Below are 22,054 nucleotides of genomic sequence, written 5' to 3' on the forward strand. Positions count from 1 at the left end.
GTTGACCGGAGCAAACAGAGGCCCTAAAAATTCAATTCCCAACAACCACATGAAGGCTCACAACCATCTGTACAGCTACAGTGTACTCACATGCATAAAATAAACAAGTAAATCTTAAAAAAAGAAAAGAAAAACCAAAAGAAAAAAAAACAAATATCTTATTAAAAAAGCAACAATTATAACTTATAGATGGTGTGTTGTTATATGGCATAGTTGAATGTAAAAGCTGCTGTTGTGTAATAAGTTTGAGCACATGTTACAGATGGAATTAGGGAAGGCAAATGGAGCTGTTGTAATACTGGTTTTGTTCTTTTGAGCATGCCATTTTTAATGTGAGTTACTACTGAAGGAAAACTATAGCATCTGTTCTTTATCTAATCTATAAGAGATACCAAAGTATTGTCTCATTTTATTAAGAATATATAGACAATTCATTATTTAAGTGTATATGATTTTTTTCTCCATTGTCCAACTTCCTAGAAATCATTTCTACATTTAAAACTTTCAAAATATCATATGTCAATGTAAAAAAAATTTAAACCATCTTACTTCAGTTTACTTAAAATTGTCTCCAGATATTTCATTCCTTACTCTGTAATTAATTGATTCTTTGATATGTTTTGTATTTTGCCTCCAGATTGAATTCAGCTTAGAGCTATTTTTCACTGTGCTGAGTTTTTGGTTCGAGAACAGTTGATAAGATTGATAAGTTGATTCCTGCCATCCAGCAACCAGTGGAATCCAATGATGAGCACTGTAGCCTTTACTTTATGTAGTAAGGAGCAGTGTATGAGAGCCACTTTGAGGTGTAAGAAGCAACTGCTTCAGCTGTACAGAGCCACCGCCTGTCTTGTGTTGAGATGAAATGAAACAGACATTCTGTGGACTGTGGTGCAGTGAGTGGGACCTTGAGTAAGAAGAATGTAGCGGCTGACCTTTGCTTCCATATTTGGTCTCGGGAGCAGTGTTGGCAAATATTTTATATTTGGTGAATGCATGTGAGGTTTTTGTGTTTATGACTCATGAATTAGAATAAAATTAACACTTGATTAAAAAAAAAAAACCAGGCATTTTTTTCATTTTTTTTTTTTTTCGAGACAGGGTTTCTCTGTGTAGCCCTGGATGTTCTGGAACTCACTCTGTAGACCAGGCTGGCCTCAAACTCAGAAATCCTCCTGCCTCTGCCTCCCAAGTGCTGGGATTAAAGGCGTGCGCCACCACGCCCGGCCCAAACATTTTTTTCTGTGCCCTGTTTTCTGTATCACTCCATTAGAAGATGTATTGTGCTCTACATACCAAACTGTCTATTAGGAATGGAGGGGAAAACCTGTATTTTCTAGTAAATAATGTTGGTAGTATTTGAGGAGATGCTGAAGAACAAAGTTTAAAACTCTGGATCACCAGAGAACAGCTGTATTACTGTTAAATTAGCAACAACTTCACTGGCTATAACTAAGCTTCTTCAATCAAATTAAAGATTGAGCTCAATATTCTTTCAGATGCATGAACATACATTCTCCACAACATCAGCCTATTTCCTTGGGAGTTCTCTCTGTCTTTGTATAGATTTCTAACTTACACTCTAAGCTAAGGGACACAGGTCAAGATAGTGGTAGGAGTAGAAATGCTGCCCTTGCTTTTTTGCCCAAAGGCTGGTTTGTCTAACTCCTTTTCCCTAAGAACAAAGACATCGTATGCGCATAGTCCATACCTGCTGGAACTGGTAAGGCACTTGCTTCTTTCTCTTAATTAATTATGTACCTAATTTTCTTCTCATAGTGTATGGATGAATGAAAAAATTGTATAGAGCATTGCAAAGTACGTGGCTTCTCCTCCTCATGCTACAGACTTATATATATATTGTGTAACGTAAAAAGCAATTTAGTATCCAGTCTGCTTTTTCCAGGTTTTTACGGATGATTGCTTTGGTTGTGTTACGCCATGTTCTTAGTGGTGGTGAATTAGATTTTCACTTCTATTCCTCTGATATTATTTACATATTGAAATATTTAAATTTTAATTTCAGGTATATTGTATTCTTTTGCCCTCGTGACCTAGTTTCCCAGGGTTATTCATATCAACCTATTCAGTTCCTGGCTGCGGGAATGAAGGAAGTGACCCGGACGTGGAAAATAGTAGGCGGAGTCTCGGATGCTAATAGCTATTACAGAAATGCCTGGATAGTCATGATAGTTGTTGGATGGGCCCGAGGTGAGATTGACAAATTGTGTTCCTGATGTACTGTAGCCCATGAATACTTCTTTGCTTACAGGGATGGGGATGACATACTGTAAAAATCTTTTTGGAAAGTGGGAGCCTTGTCTAGTTTTTTAACTCGTAAAGTTAATGTAAAAGTTACTTACATCAGTATTGGTGATCAGCCATTATTCTTTTAAGATCTTATTTAGCATATATACAGTGTTCTGCCTGTATGCTTTTGTGGAAGAAGAGGGCACCAGATCTCATTATAAATAGTTATGAGCCATCATGTGGTTGCTGGGAATTGAACTCAGGATCTCTATAAGAACAGCCAGTGCTCTTAACCTCTGAGCTATCACTCCAGCCATTATTTTGAGCCTGGTGGCCTTGTAAAGTTTCTTATGAGTAATTTCTTTTGTTGTTTCAGAACCAGATAGAATCATAAGTAATTATTTTACCATATATGAAATATGTTTTATATGAAACTTTGTCTAATGTAAATTTAAAAAAATGGCTGAGGCTGGGCGGGGTGAGGCATACCTATAATCTGAATACTTGGAAGACTGAGGCAGGAGGATCACAAGTTTGAAGCCAACTTGAGCTACACAGAGAATTCTAGAATAGAAAGACCCTGTCTAAAAATGAAAACAAATTGCTTTATATTCTTTCCTTTCTTGTCAGTTGTTGCAAATAGCAGATATTCATAATCACATTGGTCGAATCGCTTTCTGTTTATTCTATAGCCTCCCTCCCTCCCATCTCTCTCTCTCTCTTTTTCTCTCTCCCTCCCCTCCCCACCTCCCCTCCCCTCCCCCCTCCCTTCCCCCTCCCCTCCCCTCCCCCTCCCCCTCCCCTCCCCTCCCCTCCCCTTCCCTTTTCTCTCCTTTTTCTTTGTCCGTATTTCAAGTAGTTTAGGCTGGGCCCCTGTTAACTGTGTAGTTGAGGATGACCTTGACCTTCTGAACATCCTGCCTCTACCTCCTGAGTGCTGAGATCACAGGCAAGTGCTGCCATGCCTGGTTTATGCATTGTTGAGGACTGATATATGTTAGGGAAGTGCTTCTAACAATGTCACTAATCCTGCTGTTTTATATGTAGGAGTTGACAAGTTTCTGTAACCTTTGCTATGGTGTACTACACCTAAAATTAGCCATATCAAGGAAAGAAATGTAAAGAGAGGATCTTGTTTTTCCTAAAACAATTCTACATATACATGTCTCTGCTTGAGAGCCCAGCTTTAACCTTAGGTCACAGTAAGGCAGACATTGACATTCTGAGGAGGGAAATGCACTCATCTCAGATCTCAGTGTAAGAAGACACATTTTTTTCTTCCCCTTGAGAATTTTGTTTTGGTAATCTTGAATTTTGGACTAGGAGGGGAAATTCTGACTTCTCCTACCATAAATTCCTTGTTTCTTTTTTATTTTGTCTTTAGGTGCAGGTGGTGCTGTCGTCACAGCTTGTGAACAGTTGTTAAAAGGAGACTGGAAACCAGAAGGTGATGAATGGCTGAAGATGTCCTTGTAAGTGGTCTGTATTATACTGAGATGTGGACTTTCAGCCTTAGATGCCATCTAGTTGCTTTAAAATGCTTGAAACTATGTATATGACTGAGACATACCCAAGGAACAAATAACAGTCACATTGGGAAGAAAACCAGCAAATTCATTAATTCAGATGAACTCTCAAAGGAAACATCAGTTTTCTTTGGATTCCTCTTCTTTATAAGAACAGCTTGGCATGGACTGGACCTACCCCCCCCCAATATGTATCAGAAGAACAGCTTGGTCTTCATGTGGGTCCCCCAACAACTGGAGCGGGGGCTACTATTCCCCTACCTGGGCTGCCTTGTCTGGCCTCAGTGGGAAAGGATGTACATAGTTCTGTAGTGACTTATGTGCCAGAGTGGTGTGATATGGGGCGTGGATGTCTTCCTCGTCACAGAAGACAGAGTAGGGAGAAGGGGAGGCAGGTGCTGTGTGGGGAGGAGCTGGAAGGAAAGGTGGGGGCTGCGATTGGGATATAAAGTGAGCAAATAAATTAATGAAAAAACAACCCAGCTTGGAAGCTGAAGGGAAGGCTCAGTGCTACACTTACAGAGGACCCCACACGACGCCTCATAACTCTGCAACTCCAGCACCACTGGATCTGATGTTCTCTTCTGACCTCTGTCACACCAGCCATATGTGGTATGCAGTATATACACATGCATGCAAAACACCCATACACATAACACCACCACCAACAAACCCTATCAGACAATGATGTGGACATGTCTTATGTGTGGATCCTAGCTTTTAGCATATACGATGTGTGGCCATGAGTAGGGGATGAGTCCTAGAGCTAGGAAGCGACCAAGATAAGCAGGACTGGTTTTGAGGAAGGATGGGGAGTGTGATGGTCCAGGGGCACAGGCTGGAGTTGAAGTGCAGAGGCCAGGGCCATGGTGTACACAGTTAAAGCATAGAGCCTGAAGCCCAGGATCCCCATGGAACTGATGTGCTGGAGTTTGAACCGTCTTGGTGCCAGGGCTCTCTCCTTTCCCTTTTTGGAAGAGGAGCATCTGCTACTGCTACAGTCTGTTCCACCATTGTGATTTGGAAGGAGACTCTGACTTCCTGTTTCATAGGAAGCAGCGATAGAATTTTCCAGTTCATCTCAGTCTTCATAACAGGTCTAACTCTGATTTAAATCTCCTTTAAGTCCTTCTCCAGTGCCCTTTCCCAGTTATCTACAAACTGCTTATTTTTTAGAGTCAGTCTTTAAGAAAACATAATCCAAAATGGGCAGTGTGTATGTCAAAACCATTTCCTTAAGGAGCTACTTTAGCATAGGAACGAAACAATGAGAGTAACAAAATAACATCAAAATAAATCATATTCCATTGGGCAGAGGTCATATGTATGTATGTATATATGTGTGTAAGCATGTTCACAGGTGTGTCCTAGTGCATGCTTGTGCCAATGGCCGCCCCGGGCTGGAATGGGATGTTTTCACTGATACGTTTCCACCGTCTATCTTGAAGTGAGGTCTTACAGAGCACATGGAGCCCACTGTTGAGTTCTCCTGAGTAGCCAGCCTGCTCCTGGCTTGTTGTCTGGGCCTCCTGTGCCCTGGCATTACTGGTGGGCTCTTATGGCTCTGGGCACCCAGTAGGCTTTCATTCTGTACAGCAAGCGCTTTACCCACTAACCATCTTCACAGCCCCTCTTTTGCCCTTTATACTTTTAAATGTTAATTTGTGTACATTTTATAACATGTTATACAGTTATAAACTGATAAGTATGTTAAAAGTTGTCTTAATTTTTTTTTTTTTTTGTTTTTTTGAGACAGGGTTTCTCTGTATAGCTCTGGCTGTCCTGGAACTCACTCTGTAGACCAGGCTGGTCTTTAATTTAGAAATCCGCCTGCCTCTGCCTCCCGAGTGCTGGGATTAAAGGCGTGCGCCACCACGCCTGGCTAAAATATTTTTAAAACATAGGAATATACAAGAAAAGTTTAGAAATCCTTTTCCAAGTCATGATTGTCATTCAGTTACATTAATATGTGAAGTCCAGACCTTATGCTGTTTGAACCCATTCCTTAGTTTATAAACACTTGAGTAACCTTTAAAAGTAAATGGACTTATAAAAAAGTCCATTTGTCATTTTTGCAGTGTGGCATTCTCATAGTTTATAATTTATCCTCTGAAGGCATAGCAAAGCTGGATGGAGATCTTCTACCGAGATACTTTAAGCATGTCACAAGTGTGTAAGGAAACCCCTGTAGCCTATGTAGGTTAGGGGGTACAGTGGGTTCATAATTTCAGCATTAGTACCTATGATGTTGCAAACGCTGACTTGCCATGCTACGTGCTATACTAGGGTAGATGGCTCATGCTGCACTCTAAGATAAAGGGTCTCGCTGTGTAGCTTTGCTGGCCTTGAACTTACAGCGATCCACTTGCCTTGGCTCCCCACGTACTGGGTATATGGGTGCCACCATACTGCTTTCTGAGAGTAACTGTGTGTGTGATCTTACTCTCCATTCTTTACGGCAGCCTGAGGTTGTCCAGTGGTGGCATTTACACCTCAGAACAGGAAAGATGTTTCTCCATTTCTCTCATTTGTCTTGTTTATCACAGGTTTTTCAAGTCCTTTAAACAGGTGTATGATGGATAAATATGTTTCTGCAATGCTGTAATATAGAAGCATAATGGACACTCTAAAAAGTTTTGTGCCTGAGGAGTTGTTAGCTCAGTGGTCAAGAGCACTTGGAGCTTGTCTTAGTTAGGGTTCCTGTCGCTGTGAGGAAACACCATGGCCAAAGAAACTTGGGGATGAAAGGGTTTATTTGGCTTACATCTCTCCATTGGTTTTCATCAGCAAATGAAGTCAGGTCAGGAGCTCAAATAGGGCAGGCAGGTGGAGGCAGGAACTGATGCAGAGGCCACAGAGGGGTGCTGCATACTAGCTTGCTCTGTCTGCTTTCTTATGTAACTCAAGCCCACTAGCCTAAGGTGGCACCACCCACAGTGGGCTGGGCCCTTCCCCATCAATCACTAAGAAAATGCCCTCCTGCTGGATCTTATGGAGGCATTTTCTCTCCTGAGGGTCTTTCCTTCCAGAGAAGTCTAGCTGTGTGACAGACAGGCAGCACTGTGCTCTTCCAGAGGAGCCAAGTTTGGTTCCCAGCATCCGAGTCAGGCAGCTCACAACTGCCTGCAACTCTGATCTGATGCCTCTGTGTGTGTGTGTGTGTGTGTGTGTGTGTGTGTGTGTGTGTGTGTGCATGTGAGGTGTGTGTGTGTGTGTGTATGTGTGTGGGGGTGTGGCTGTGTGGGGGTGTGTGTGTATGTGTGTGGGGGTGTGGCTGTGTGTGGGTGTGTGTGGGGGGGGTGTGGCTGTGTGTGGGTGTGGGTGTGGGGGTGTGTGGCTGTGTGTGTGGGGGGTGTGGCTGTGTGTGTGGGGGTGTGTGTGTATGTATGTGGGGGTGTGGCTGTGTGTGGGGGTGTGTGTGTGTATGTATGTGGGGGTGTGGCTGTGTGTGTGTGGGGGGTGTGCACATACACACAAAGTCTATAAGAATCTCTAGTACTTTATGCTGTGAGAAAAGATTTTTAAGTTTAAATAATTCAGTATTTCTGAAACTTTAAAAGTATATTTACATAGCTCATTTTGTGTTAATATATGTTAAGAGTCCATTAAATTGGTGTTTACAGAGCACTCTGAGAAGATTGTAGACAGAGCAGTGGTTTTGTTTGTCACTGACTTAAAAATGTTATTTCCTTTCAGCCCTTGCAAGATAACCCTGCTGGGGTCAATTATGTTCACCTTCCAGCACACCAGGCACCTGGCGATCTCAAAGCATGATCTCATGTTCCTTTACACTATCTTCCTCGTGACCATAAAGGTGAGAGAGTCCCAGGTGTCCACCAGCCTGCACTACTAATCCTCCAGGCAGAGCTAATGCAAGAACATTTGTGTTTTTATTGTTGAATGTGAAAAGATGGTTCTGGGAGAGTTTGCTCAGTGCATCAGGATTTCCTGAAGCTCCTCTGTGGTTTTTCACTGCCATCAGGAGATGCTTATGTTGGACAGGATAGGCAGGCAGTGTCTTGGAAGTCAGAGAGTCGTAGGGAGGAAGGTCAGAAGCAGCCCAGATAGGTCCGCTTCATTCTTAAAGCTAGGGTAGAGTTTGAAGTTAGCACTGCTTTTGGTTGTTGTCAAAGGTAAGTACATTAAGTTTGCAGGTAGAGGAGCCACATGTATTTACAGACCTGCTTCTTCATTCTGGGTCAAGTAGACAGCTGGTGGTGTTGGTGTTCTGCCTCTACCTGTGGTTCTCTTCTTCCTCGAGAGAAATATATTCAGCATCTGCCTTTCCTCCTTTCCTTCTTCCATCTCTCCTCTACAATTTCCTTTTCTTCTTTTTAACCTAGAACTCATCACATGTTCAGCTATGTTTAGCCAGATTCATTAAAGAGGAAATTATTTATTGTTATAATTCTCTCAAGTACTTTATGATTGATAAAACTCAAGCCACAGGGAAACAAAATAAATGGGGAAGCTTATCAGTAGAGGAGAAAGCCGTTTGGTATTGTTGATACATAGACTTATGTTGAAATGGACGCTTTGCAATTTCAAGCAAGTCTGTGTTTCGTGACCTAGGTTTACACATGCCCCAAGGGATATGTGGCTTCTGGAATTTTCTGTATAAAATCATATTACAAATGTGACATATTTTTGACCGTTAGTTGATCTCAATGGTAATTAACTTTAAATATGTTAAATGCATTATTGGGTAAAATTCACATATACTTTATTTTTTTATTATTTTATTTTGCGCGTATTGGTGTTTGGTCTGTATCGATCTTTGTACACCTTGTATATGTTTGGTGCCCAGTGAGGCCAGAAGAAGGTGTTGGATTCTTTGGAGTTGGAGTTACAGTAATTGTGCCGTGTGGATTTTGGAAAATGAACCCAGGTCCTCTAGAAGAGCAGCCAGCCCTCTTAACTGCTGAACCATCTCCGCAGCCTTCTGACATGAGAAAAAAGTTTTAAGATAAATCTTTTGTCTGTTTTGAACTGTGTCAAATTTGGATCCCTTCTTCCATCAGTGGATACTTGGAAGAACTCTGAGAAACATGTATTAGGTATTGGCTGTTCACTTGAAGAAACTACAGTGAACTAGTTACTATGAAATAGAGCAAAGGTGCTGACCAATAATGATTAGAACTATGAAGAACACATGCTCCACTATGTTTATAGCAGCTTTATTTATAATAGCCAGAAGCTGGAAAGAACCCAGATGCCCCTCAACAGAGGAATGGATACAAAAAATGTGGTACATTTACACAATGGAGTACTACTCAGCTATTAAAAACAATGAATTAATGAAATTCTTGGGCAAATGGATGTATCTGGAGGATATCATCCTTAGTGAGGTAACCCAATCACAAAAGAAGTCACTTGATATGCACTCACTGATAAGTGGATATTAGCCCAGAAACTTAGAATACCCAAGATACAGTTTGCAAAACACAAGAAAATCAAGTAGAGGGAAGACCAACATGTGTATACTTCATTCCTCTTTAGAATAGGGAACAAAACTCCCATGGAAGGAGTTACAGAGACAAATTTTGGAGCTAAGATGAAAGGATGGACCATCCAGAGACTGCCCCACCTGGGGATCCATCCCACAATCACCCACCAAACCCAGACACTATTGCATATGCCAGCAAGATTTTGCTGAAAGGACCCTGATATAGCTGTCTCGAGTGAGGTTATGCCAGTGTCTGGCAAATACAGAAGTGGATGCTCACAGTCATCTATAGGATGGAACACAGGGCCCCCAAGCTAGAGAAGGTACCCAAGGAACTGAAGGGGTCTGCAACCCTATAGGTGGAACAACAATATGAACTAATCAGTGCCCCCGAACTCGTGTCTCTAGCTGTATATGTAGCAGAAGATGGCCTAGTTGGCCATCACTGGGAAGAGAGGCCCCTTGGTCTTGCAAACTTTATATGCCCCAGTACAGGGGAATGCCAGGGCCAAGAAGTGGGAGTGGGTGGGTAGGGGAGCAAGGTGGGGGAAGGGTATAGGGAACTTTCGGGATAGCATTTGAAATGTAAATAAAGAAAATATCTAATTAAAAAAAAAGAACTATGAAGAAACTGTGTGTTTTAAAAATTAAGCCACGTATGATGACTGTGGTAAAAGCAGTTTCAAAGACCGGTAGAACTGTAAAATGGTTTTAGCTAATTGAGGTAAATAAAAGTGAGGACGAGGAGTGTACAGGATTAAAGGGACGTGGGGAGTGGAAACAGGAGCAGTCCTGGGAGAGCAGCTTCAACTGTCCTGTGGCCTGTTACTTCCACTGTTGGTACAACCCAGACCCCAGGTGTGGCATAGACACCAGCTTTTCAAGGTCATTTCAAAGTACTGATCAGTGTGTTTTTACATGATCCTTAGGAATGAGTACTTCTACATTTTTTAAAAATCAGTTTTTTTAGTAGAATAATTTATGTGTACTAAGGTCTGCTCAATTCAGGGAGTACATATTTATATTAAGATCCCTGGCTGCTCTTCCAGAAGATCCAAGTTCCGTTCTTAGCAACCATGTAACAGCTCACAGCCTTCTGCAGTTCCAGTCCCAGATAACTTATATCCTCTCCTGGCCTCCTTAGACATCAAACACACACATGTATGCAGATAAAACACTCATATGTAAAAAAATAAAATAAAGTAAATAAATTTAAAAAATTTTAAAAGAATACAGGTGCCTTACCAGTGACTATACCACTGAAGTAAATGTCTCTCCCTCTTCCAGTAACCATTAACTACATATAAATCCTCGGGGAATTGTGGGACATAGTGAGCACCTACCTCTTCCACTGCAGGATGCTGGCAGGTCCAGTCTTACGTAAATCTTGTGCAATCCATCCCAGATGCTGTGGGTTCAAGACTGCAGCAGCCATATCACACGTCATGCCAACACGCCAGACCATTCCCCCTCTTTTTCTGTTTCTTACATTCCTTCTGATATTTCTTTTCGGAGGTTTTCTAAGTCTTGGCATAGGATTGATGCCCCAGTTTTTCTGAACATTTAACAGTCACTTATTGTCATTACTATGACCAGTTATGAGTCCCTGCACTTAATACTTCCCTTTGGAAAAGGAAGCTTCAGACTGAAGCTCACAGCAGCACTAATTGTGGTTATAACAGCTATTGTGATAAGCACACCTTGTCTATTTAGCAAAACCAAAGCAGTAGCCTCCCCATTAGGTCTTATGACCTCTGTGGCCAACGGCTTCTGATCAGGTTTTATAGTATGAGATGTCAATAAATCCCCTCCTGTGGAGTGGGTCTCAGATTTAATGAGAAAGCTGCTGTTTGCCCCTGGATTGCCCAGTGGGCACAGTTTGCCTTACCATTCAGTAATATATCTCGAGACTCCACAGCTGAGTAGGACTTGATGTCAGACTCTCTCATTAGCCTTTGTGATACCTTCTGGCACCATGAGGACTAGCAAGCATCAAGAAAACTCATGGCTGGTTCAAGCTTGCTTTCTTCATGTTCTGTGACCAGAGTCTATGGTGTCTTTAGCAATTGGGTCTCACCATCTAGTTTTTAGAGGCAACCAACAGCAGGGGCACTAGCTTGTATTTTTGTCAGGAGATGTGGTAGGGAGGAACTTCAGACACTTCTGACCACCAGCTTGTAGGGAAATAGCCCACCCCAGACACTGGAATTTGCACTTACCCTGTGGCTCAGGAAACAGCTTTATTTACCCACATAGAGTACTTTCAAAGTCTATATTAATTTTACTCATAAAATTGCATACAACCTCCATCCCTTGTCTTACTCTCCTCCTTCCATCAACATTTTTACTCCCAGGGTTCTTCTTCCAGTCAGACATCACATATGTTATAAAAGTAGCTGCTTTGGGGCTGAAGAGATGGCTCAATGGTTAAGAGCATTGACTATTCTTCTGAGGACCCAGGTTCAATTCCCAGCACCCACATGGTGCTCACAACTATCTGTAACTGGTTCATGTGAAATACAGACAAATGCGGACAAAACACTAATACTCATAAAATAAAGTTAAAAAAATAAGACAAGGTGGGTTTGTTTTTATTAAAGTAGCTGTTTCATAGTACACATTTCAGACCGTCTGACCGTCACAAAGTTCTGTGTAAGTGAGCTTTGCTTTATATATGTGGTAGTGTTAGTATCCTGTAGATTATATTGTGCCCTTTTCATCTGACGTGGTCTAAATTATTTACCATTATTTCTGGCTACTTTAACTTGCATGGCACACACTCTTTGTAACTTCGCAGCCCCTAGATGATGTCACACTGAATGATACATTATTCTTGATATCAGGCACCCCAAGCAAGTGGGTTGTGTAGGGGCCTCCTTTAGGGATGTCATTGCAAACGTTTCTAGTTTGATTCTTTTTTTTTTTTTCCCTGTGATCTGGAAGAGCTGACTGTTACAGAGTCTTAGGGCTTTGAAACTAAGCTAGATCCTGAGTTCTCTCTGCATATCCACTAGGGGATTAGTCTCATTTCTAGATCAAGTCTGGACATTGCTGAGCAGTGTGATTTATGAGGTAAAGGATTGGAACCACTTTTCAGTCCAAATTCTGATGTCTTTGTTAGTCTATACTTAAGTAATTCAAGCAGAAAAGATTGGTGGGAGGATGCTTTCTGTAGTGTCTTTTTGGGATATATTCTGCAGCTCCTGAAAGCCTGCACCATTGGCCAGAGTGTGTTGTTAAGTAGTAGTTGAACCCAAGTCTGTATTGTGTCTTGCTTTCCATTCAATTTGCTTTTTATTTTGGGGCAAGTTACTTAACCTGTCAGAGCTGTGACTATTCCTCTCTGTGATGAAGGCAACATTAATTGTTGCATTAAGTTCAAAGTAGAGAGGAGTATAAAGTATTTACAATTCTGACCCATGCCAGACATATAGTAATGATAGCTGTATTGGCTGTATGTGTAGATGCTAGATAAGATTATATCTCATCTAAAAAAAAGATTATATCTCATTTCCCTTGACTTCCTTATCTGTCTGTCTGTCTATCATCTGTCTATTTCTCTCTCTCTTGTTATTTTTTCTTTTTAAGTTTTGGTAGTAATGGTTATACTTCATTTGGTGTACCAGTATCAGGTACATTTTTAATGAATAATCTTTAAATTCTTAGCGATCTGAGATTTTTCCCAGAATTTACCATATTTTTTTCTCCTACAGATTAAATGAAAAATACATTTGAATCCCTTTGCCCACTATTTTTCTCTCTCGGTTTTAAGAAACAAAAAGTGTTTGTACTGAAATTCAAAGTTAATTTTTCCCCCTAGGTAACCATGATGATGACAAAGGATACTGCTGTGACTCTCACTCCCTTTGAGGACACCCTGACTCGGATGCTTTTTGGCCGGCGGCAGCAGCAGCAGTTTTCATCGAGTGAAAAGAAAACTGAAGTCAAACCGTCTTCCAATGGTTCTGCCTCAAGTGCATCGAAGCGGGGAGCAGAGCCTTCGGGTGGTGCTAAGAGACACGCCAAGAAAGAAGACTGAGGGTCGCCCTGGGCGTCGGAGGCAGGAGGAGGAGTTACTTCTCTCAGAGTGTGCCCGTGGTTCTGTGAATGATGTGAGAGAGCGCTTATGTGTAAGGGTGGAGGAGACAAAAGAGGAAGTGCTTTGGTTCAGGGACACCGCTCGCTCTGCTGGTCGTAGCTCTTGGGGTCACGAGTGTATCATGTGAATTTATTTTTCTGGTGTAAGAGATTCTCATAATTATTTGGATAGTTTTATATTGATAAAAGAATAATTTTTTAAATGTTACAAAAAGTTCACTTGTTACTGCAAAATTCTAAGAATTTAACAAAAAATTCAGTATTTTTTTTTACCTTTTGAATGACTATAATTGTGTTTTAATTCTGCAGAATTAAACTTTTACTTCATATTTCCAGTATAATTCCTGTATATAGAAGACGATTCCTATTTAATTTTGAACATGGAGAACTTTTCCTAAATACTTTTTAACCTAAAATAAACTAATAGTGTACATTTGGTGTATACAGTTATTTATTTTATATATCTTGCACACATTAAAAATACCTGAAATTGTCTACAGCCATACCACCCTGAACACGCCCGATCTTGTCTGATCTCTGGAGCTAAGCAGGGTCGGGCCTGGTTAGTACTTGGATGGGAGACCGCCTGGGAATACCGGGTGCTGTAGGCTTGAAAAAAAAAACCTGAAATTTATTTTAGTTTCAAGTATTATTTTTCATTATTTTTAATATGAGTCTCAGTTTGAAGTTTATTTCTTGCCCTTGTTTTAAAAACTACTTTTTCCTTAGAAAAGCAGGGTTACAATTTGTGTGTATTGTTTTCTTTTTGCAACAGGAGTCTCACTCTGTAGCCCAGGCTGGCCACAGACCTTCTACCTCAGCTTCCAAAGTGCTGGGATTATGGGTCCGGGCCACCGTGCCAGGCTAGCGGTGTAGTTTTTATTGTTAATAATCCTGTGGTTGGAACCTGGGCTGTTTTGTGTCACCAGCTGGAGAGAGATAGTCTTCACATGTTGTATGTTTCTCCTGACTCAGTTGGTCTGAACAGGCTGGTGGCATGTCTCTGTGACTGAACAAAAAGTACTGTCATGGCTGAAACGGTGTCCTGCACCTCTTCCGGCGATCATTGCTTCACGAGTTTATTTGACTGTCTCTTCTTGCAAGTTTGCATTTGGTATCTCTGCTCAATAGATATGTGCGTGTATTTCTAGTTTTATCTGAAATGAAAGTTGTTTTCCTGTGAAAATGCTCAGCTCTCCTGAGGACTGTCTTCCCACATTTGATGTAAACCACAGAACCTAACCTTATGTGGCAGACTACTTGACTGAGACAATACAACATTAAACCTGCTGTCTCGTGGACAAAGTAAAAAGCAAGCAAGCAAACATACTAAGTGATAGATTCTATTTGCTCGATTTGGTGCATAACTGCCATGTTACAACATTACAGTTCTGTAGGATGACTTTCATCCTAAGGACGTGGGCCTGCCGTCTGTGTTAGGCATTTTTGGTTGGTTAAGAAGCACTTAAGTGATATTCAATATATAAAGTTTTCCTTTTTTGTTTTTTTTTTTTGTGTTTGTTTTGTTTTTCAGAACAGGGTTTTTCTATATAATAGCACTGACGGTTCCTTTTTTAATTTTTAGCAAACTTGCACACTTGCAGATACTTTACTTGATTAAGAAAAAGATTTTGAGTGGCACTTTTGATAACCTACGTACGAGAAAAATGCTTATTTTTGATATTGTGACAAAAAAGCACTAAATTGCATTTTCTATTATATATTTGACAATCTGTAGTTAAAAACTTTGCAAAATTAATATGTTATTGACCAGTTCTGGTTTTAACTGTAGTTAAAATGGTAAGAATCTTGTTTTTCATTTGTATTAAAAACAAATTCATTAAAATAAGTATTTTAGTATGCAAGGGGTATTCTTCTTCTTTTTTTTTTTTTTTTTTTGGTATTGTTTTGAGGAAGAAGTTCAGAGTTCTGTGTTATTTTGATACTCGTGACTCACAGTCTGAAGGGGACATGGCACTTGAGAATGGATTAGGCTTAAGACCTCCTACCCTGGATCTGCGCAGGCAGTCGACTCTCAGAGACCAGCTCTTTATTCCTTCCCTACCGGGAATCCTAGATGTGGTCCATAGGCCAGCTTCACACAGCCCAGTCTCACCTAGGGGAGCTCGGAAGCTGCTGGACCATGGCCCCCTGGGGGCAGTGATGGAGCCCCTAGCAGAATGTGCCTAAATACTTTCAACCCAGGTCACCAGATTCTTCATTCTTCCTTGCTGACAGTTTTCAGTAAGAGAGAGAGAGAGAGAGACCAGGTATGTGTTAGGTGGATTTCACTGGGAACTCGGACCAGTGGCCTTTCCAGACTGAGAGCAGTGAGGGAGTGAAGGGTGCACACCTCACTGGGTGCAATCTGTTTCTTTCAGCACACCGTGACTTTCTAATTAAAACGGACTTAAGGGAAAATATCTACTTCAAGTCACAAGTTGATTGCAATAGAGAAGAATGTTAAAAACTGAACCGTGTTTAAGATGTTTTGGAAGAAGAGGTAGAAAGACTGTAAGGTCCCCTCAGGAGGGGATGGATGACAGGGTACATGTCTTCCTGACCTAACAGGACTGAATTCAGAGACTGTCGGTGTGCACAGGGCCTGGAACTTTGAATGTAGTACAGACTGTTTGGAACTCCAGGCTTCCCCGTCCTGGTTTACGGTGTGCTGGGACTGCTTAGCTAACACAACTTATTCTTACTGTCCATCTTTTACATGAAGTAAAGTTGGTAAGTGCCTGTGCACCTCAGGATTCCTCCCTGTGTCTGTGCAGGTGTGCAGATGGAGGGTAGAGGTCACGGTTGGGGGTGTGCATGTGTGGGCATGGGTGTGCCATGGCGTGTGTATGGAGGACAGAGGACAACTTCCAGGAGTCTATTCTTTTTTTTTTTAAATATTTATTTATTATTATATCTAAGTTCACTGTAGCTGTCTTCAGACACACCAGAAGAGGGCATCCGATCTCTTTACAGATGGTTGTGAGCCACCATGTGGTTGCTGGGATTTGAACTCAGGACCTTCAGAAGAGCAGTCAGTGCTCATAACCTCTGAGCCATCTCTCCAGCACCCCCACCCCCAGGAGTCTATTCTTTTTCACCAGGTGGGTGACCAGGAGTGAACTTGGGTTCAGGCTTGGCAGTAAGTTCCTTTACCCCCTGAGCTGTCTCGATTCCCTAATCCTCTTTTTGAGATGAGGTCTCAGTTAACCTGGAGCTCACCAGGCCGACTACACTAAGCAGCAAGCCCTGCGATCCCTGGACTGGTATCATAGCTCTCTCCATAGGTGATGGGGATCTGAACATGGGTTCTCACTGCAAACACTATACCTACCACTCTACCCTCACCTCAGAAATTGAGTTTAAACAAACACCAATGGCTGTGAACTCCTGACCAGAACGTGAATATTACAAGGACTCCAGGGAATTAATATCCAGTCAATTCCTTCTCCCAAGGGACATAATATAAAAGGAATCTTAGCTCATGTAGCTATCTTAGAAACTTAACGTATTTTTAGACGCTTGTAACTTGTGTTTATCCAAAGCTCATAGTCTACTTAAGTTCCACCATTCAGTCACCCTGCTGATGAACATCAGGCTGTTTCTAACTTGGGGTGTTTCAAATAAACAATTATGAACACTTTTGTGCAGCTTTTGTTAATTATGTTCTTTTTGACAAATGGTAGAAGATATGGTGGATCATGCTTGATTTTATAAAAACAAAGCAACTTGTGTGTTTTCTTCCTCCCAAAGTGATTGTACCATTTAATGCTCCAGGACAGTGTCTTGAATGTTCTAGTTGATCTGTGTCCTTAGCCAGAGTCTCAGTATTGTCAACGTTTTAATTTTGCCCATTTCTAGGGGATGCTTTTTGGGGCCTGAGGCTTTCGTTACTCCGGCTAATGATTCTGAACACTTAGTGTCTGTTGACCATCTGACTGCCTTCCTCTGAATTATCTGCGCCCATGTGGAACCATGTTACCAGATAGACGTGAGAACTGGACAGGTTGAGTGAGCTCAGACCCCGGGAATCTGAGACCGGTAGGAGTGGAGCCGCTTCCTGCCTGTCTGTGCACCTTCTCCGGAACCATGACACCCCACTGCGGACTGGGATAGCTCCACGCCTTCAGCCAATGAGCTTCCCTTACTGGGTATTAATCCCTGGTTCACCCTGAATAAAGTGTGTTGTGTCTGGCCAGCCGACTACATGTTTGGGTTCTAGGCTGGAAAGGCATTTTGGAAACCTGGAAGAGAAGAAGGGCTAGGTGGGCAAGAAAATGATGCAGCTAAAACAGGCATTCTGATCAAAGCTCAACTTTTTATTTCCGACACTCATTTATGAAGAATGGGGAGGGACCGGATTCCCGCCAAATAATCTTGGAGTCCAGTTGCAGGGTGACCACGTGTATGGCTCAGTGGGCGTGGCAGAACGATTGAGCGGGAAGCTCCACCCCTGAGCAAGCAGGTTTCAGGCTGGGGGAGGGGAGACTACAAAAATGTATCCGTGTACATCCACCATCAAATAAATCAGTCTGAACAAGTAAGGACCGTCTCAGGGAACTGCCCCCTTAATGGATCTCTCCGGGGAAGTTCCTTGACTAAAGAGCTGGACCTGACTCCTGAGGAAGGCTTTCTTCCCTCCAGCCCCTCCAGGATTCTTGGCCACTGAGTCAGAGTGTGTCTGCTTCTCCCAGGCTCTGCCTCCGCTCTCCACCTGGAGGGTGGACGATCTAAGGGGAGGCATGGATTCTGGTTTCTGTCACTCAGCAATGTGCCGTGGCGCCTGGGCACCCACGGTGGAGAGGCAGAATGCGTATGGCACTAACATATTTTAATATATTTTCATGAACAATTTTTTTTGTGGGGGTGGTATCTCAAGGCGGGGTTTCTATATGTAGTCCCGGCTGTCCTGGAACTCTTTTTGTGGACCAGTTAGCCTCGAACTCACAGAGATCTTCCTGCTTCTGCCTCCCAAGTGCTGGGATTAAAGACGTGCATCCAGCTCCAGACTTCAAATTTTTAAAGACATTTAATTTTTACACATTTTCTTTTTATTGTTATTGCTCCTTTTTGATTCATGCTAAGAAGACACATGCCAGTCTGAGGAACCCCAAATAACAGTCTCTAGAACAGCTGTTCACCCGGGAGTGGCAACCCCCCTGGGGGCTGCATATCACATATCCTCCATATCAGCTATTTACATATAGTTCATAACAGTAGCACAATTACCATTATGAAGTAGCAACAAAATAATTTTATGGTTCGAGTTCACCACAACGCGAGGAACTGCTTTATTACTCAGGAAGTCACTCATGCCTTCCTGATGGCTCTGCAGACCTATGTAAGTGGCCACCTTTCCCGTGCTTGTGCTGTAGGCTTGTATCACAGGACAAGCTCAATGGCTTGGTCCTCTTTTAGAAGTCTCTCCTACCTACTTGTGGGGGTTTCTCCCACTTTTTCCTAGTTTCTCACTTTTCAAGTTCAAGTTCTCAGGTTTTTGTTTGTTTGTTTGGTTGGTTGGTTGGTTGGTTTTTTGTTGTTTTTTTTTTTTTTTTTTTTTTTTTTTGAGACAGGGTTTCTCTCTTCCTGGCTGCCCTGGAACTCACTCTGTAGACCAGGCTGGCCTCGAACTCAGAAATTCGCCTTCCTCTGCCTCCCAAGTGCTGGGATTAAAGGCGTACGCTACCATGTCCGGCTAAGTTCTCAGTTTTTAAAGAAATCTTAAAAAGCTTGCCTATACTTTTTGTATACCCAGTGAGAGTCCACATCTTCAATTTTCATTAATATGAGATAGTGACCTTGGAGCGACTCCCTCAGCTTGACCTTAGGTCCCAGTGGGATGTCTGGCATCTCAGGACCTTGAGTTATGCATAATTGGGCTGTGAACTTTGTAATTTATAGCATACTTTGAAAAGGTGGACAGGTTTTAGAAACAGGATTTTATAGTGAAAGGTTAATTTAACCAACAGTTGAAATCTTGTATGTAAGGTCATATACACATGTGTCCTGGGCACATCTATGGCAACAGATACTTGAATTTCACAAGAGGGGTGGGAGCTTGAGAAGTTAGTGTTCCTCGTTATACCATTTCATGTATTATGATTATTCTAATGGTGCTGTGGGGATGGTCTGCTAATAGAAGCCCTCAGTAGGGTATTCTGATAAGGGAATTCAATAATTCTATCATTTTAATCACATGTGTTACTCTTGGGTTCACGTCCCATGTCTGATCTTTCACCTTCTCAGTTGGATATGAGTCTCAAGAGCCTACATTATTCTTCCCTGTAATTGTTCAATATATATAGCCATGGATTTTGTGGTAATTAAACCTATTAAACAGAAAGCTCTCTTCTCCCTCCCTCTGATCTGTATGGTTTGTATAGTCCAGGAACTTCAGGGTTAGTCCAGTCTCCTTGACCTGACTGATGTTTTTTATGTTTCTCACAGTGAAGGATAAACACCAGAATCTTCTGATTAAAACTTCAGAAGTTCCAACCAGCCAAACCCATGGGAGGCTAGAATGATTTCACAAGCAATGATTACTCTGTAAAGGTGGCATTGGCTTGTGCCAGTAGGTTTTGAAGAAATAGCTGGTGGAATAAAGGAGTTGAGAAATGTTGGGACAGGATATGAGAGGCAGGAACAACACAGAGTTTTCTAGGACAATGCCAGGAAGTCTCCAAGAGGACAGCTGTTCCCTCAGCTGGCAGTTACCTGTAAGTACTGGATCTGGTACCAGTAGAGGTGTTAAAGGCCTCCTCCTGTACTTCAGTTGCTGCTAGAGTGCCAGGGTGTTTTCTCACTCACTGAGTCAGGGGCGATGGAGGGGCCTTGATTTCCCTGCACTTCTCAGCAACTGGCTGCTTCACTTAACAGCAGCCTCCAGGGTACACACCCAGAATCCGCATTAGCTCATCTTCATCCTCCGTGACTCCAGCAACAGGAGATAATTTGTAAGGCCATGAAACCACTGTCAATTTTGTTTGCTAATAGAGTATTTAGTTTCACTCTAATAGAGTATTTGGTCTGCAACCCTGCTCACCTCAGCCTCCTCTCCTTGTACTGGCCATACTCATCATTCCTACCTCAGGGTTTCTAGTCACACCCTCTACCTTTCTGAAATACTACTTTTTACTCCCAGATTTCTTACTTTTAGGGAACACGAACAAACTTGAGAGCCTTCTCAGAAAAGGGAAGAACAAATTCACAGCAGCCTGACTATCTCAAAATGCAACTGACAGATCACTAAGAATAGACACAAAATCACCTACAGAATTGTCAGGGCACACCCCTCAAAGAACACCACCCTGTTCCTGGAAGCGAAAGGAGATCAATTCAGGCAAGAATGAGAGAAAATCAAGGCAAGCATTCTCTTCTAGAAAGGGTATCATATCTTCAAAGGAACCTTTATCACATCTGCATTATGAATTTGTAATGGGTATCTAACATTCTGACTAGTGCACAGTTCAAAAGTATTTGTCTGGTTAAATAATCACAGAGATACCCACATAAGACCTAGACAACACTGGGACCATCAGCCTTTCATCCCAGATAGGGGAGGGGCTTTTAAGGCCACAGCCCTTCCTGAGGATGGAGGAGGCAAGGCTCTCTTTAGTGGTAAAGCTGTTGATAGCTACCGGTGTTCTAGTAAACACTTGCTACTCAAGCTCGTGCACGTGAGTTAATTCAACTCAATGGGTCATAGAATCAAAGCATACACAAAACAAAACAACCAAATCCTGAAAGAAAAACTTGTAAAAACACAGAAATATTTGGGAAAAAGAGGATTTAGTGGGAGAGGGAGGTGGATGACAGATGGTATCATCTCTGTGTGTGTGTGTGTGTGTGTGTGTGTGTGTGTGTGTGTGAAAATGGCCAAAATTCAATTATATACACGTACACAATAGGAAAAATTAAACATCACAGAGAATGTATTTTTTTAGAGTTATGGATTTTATTGCCTGCATGTGCCCATGGAATCCCGAAGAGAGCACTGGATGCCCTGGAACACGATTTACAGCTGGTTGTGATCCACCAAGAGGGTGCTGGGTGAATCAAACCTGGGTCCTTTGGAAGAGCAGCCAGTAGCCTTTTATATGGCTGCTGAATCATTATGTGGTTGGTTTGCTCCATAACATTTGTGTTAAGTCCTAACTGCACCCGTGGGTATGTCTTGCCACAGCCACACTGGTTATTATTGTCTTTCACAGGACTCAGAGCTGGGTAAACCAGATGAGGACCGTTTGCTCCAGCATCTTACCTAGAACCTTCCAGTAGTATGAAAGCTAGCCAGCAGGAAGGAAGCTTCCTGGTCACCACCATCTACCAACTTGAGTTCTCGGCTTCAGCAATAGTGTCTTACCATCAAATTCGTGTGGGCAACCAAGAGCCATAGCCATAGCATGTATTGTTTTTGTTTTTTTTTTTTAATTTTTTTTTTGGGGTCTCTGGCACTCTGACCAACAACTAGGTGGAGAGGTATCAGATGCTGGCTCTGGGTGTTTTTATGGTCAATGTATTTCTTCTGGGATGAGCATAATCCCTTGTAGGACAACCCAAATAAACTCATATGCATGTGTATGAGTTTCAAACATCTTTAGCATTGTTAATGCCCTCCTAGCCTCTCCTGTCTTGCCCTCTCAGTCCTCTCCTCATGTAAAAGTCCCTCCTGTCACCACCCCCCCTTCTCTTTATTACACCTGTAGAGCAAAGATTTTAAAACTGTGATGAGGAT

General features: G+C 42.1%; 1 protein-coding gene and 1 non-coding gene across 3 annotated transcripts in view; both read left to right on the top strand.

Moving 5' to 3' along the window:
* The window catches only part of Tmem38b (transmembrane protein 38B), a 36,032-nt gene extending 20,852 nt beyond the window's left edge, over positions 1–15,180 (top strand). The window contains exons 2-5 of one of the 2 annotated variants that reach the window (XM_006538083.2): positions 2,027–2,211; positions 3,635–3,722; positions 7,473–7,590; positions 13,043–15,180. In XM_006538083.2, coding sequence (XP_006538146.1) covers positions 2,106–2,211; positions 3,635–3,722; positions 7,473–7,590; positions 13,043–13,261 — 531 coding nt within the window. In that variant the 5' untranslated portion in view covers positions 2,027–2,105 and the 3' untranslated portion in view covers positions 13,262–15,180. The remainder of the gene's footprint in view (positions 1–2,026; positions 2,212–3,634; positions 3,723–7,472; positions 7,591–13,042) is intronic. The other variant, NM_028053.2, reaches the window with a different exon arrangement.
* Positions 13,813–13,931, top strand: LOC115490001. The gene has a single exon (XR_003955433.1). It is a non-coding gene; the product is annotated as a 5S ribosomal RNA (ribosomal RNA).
* Positions 15,181–22,054: the final 6,874 nt, after the last annotated feature.

This window comes from Mus musculus, chromosome 4 (assembly GCF_000001635.26).
Source record: "Mus musculus strain C57BL/6J chromosome 4, GRCm38.p6 C57BL/6J".
Taxonomy (NCBI): Eukaryota; Metazoa; Chordata; class Mammalia; order Rodentia; family Muridae; genus Mus; species Mus musculus.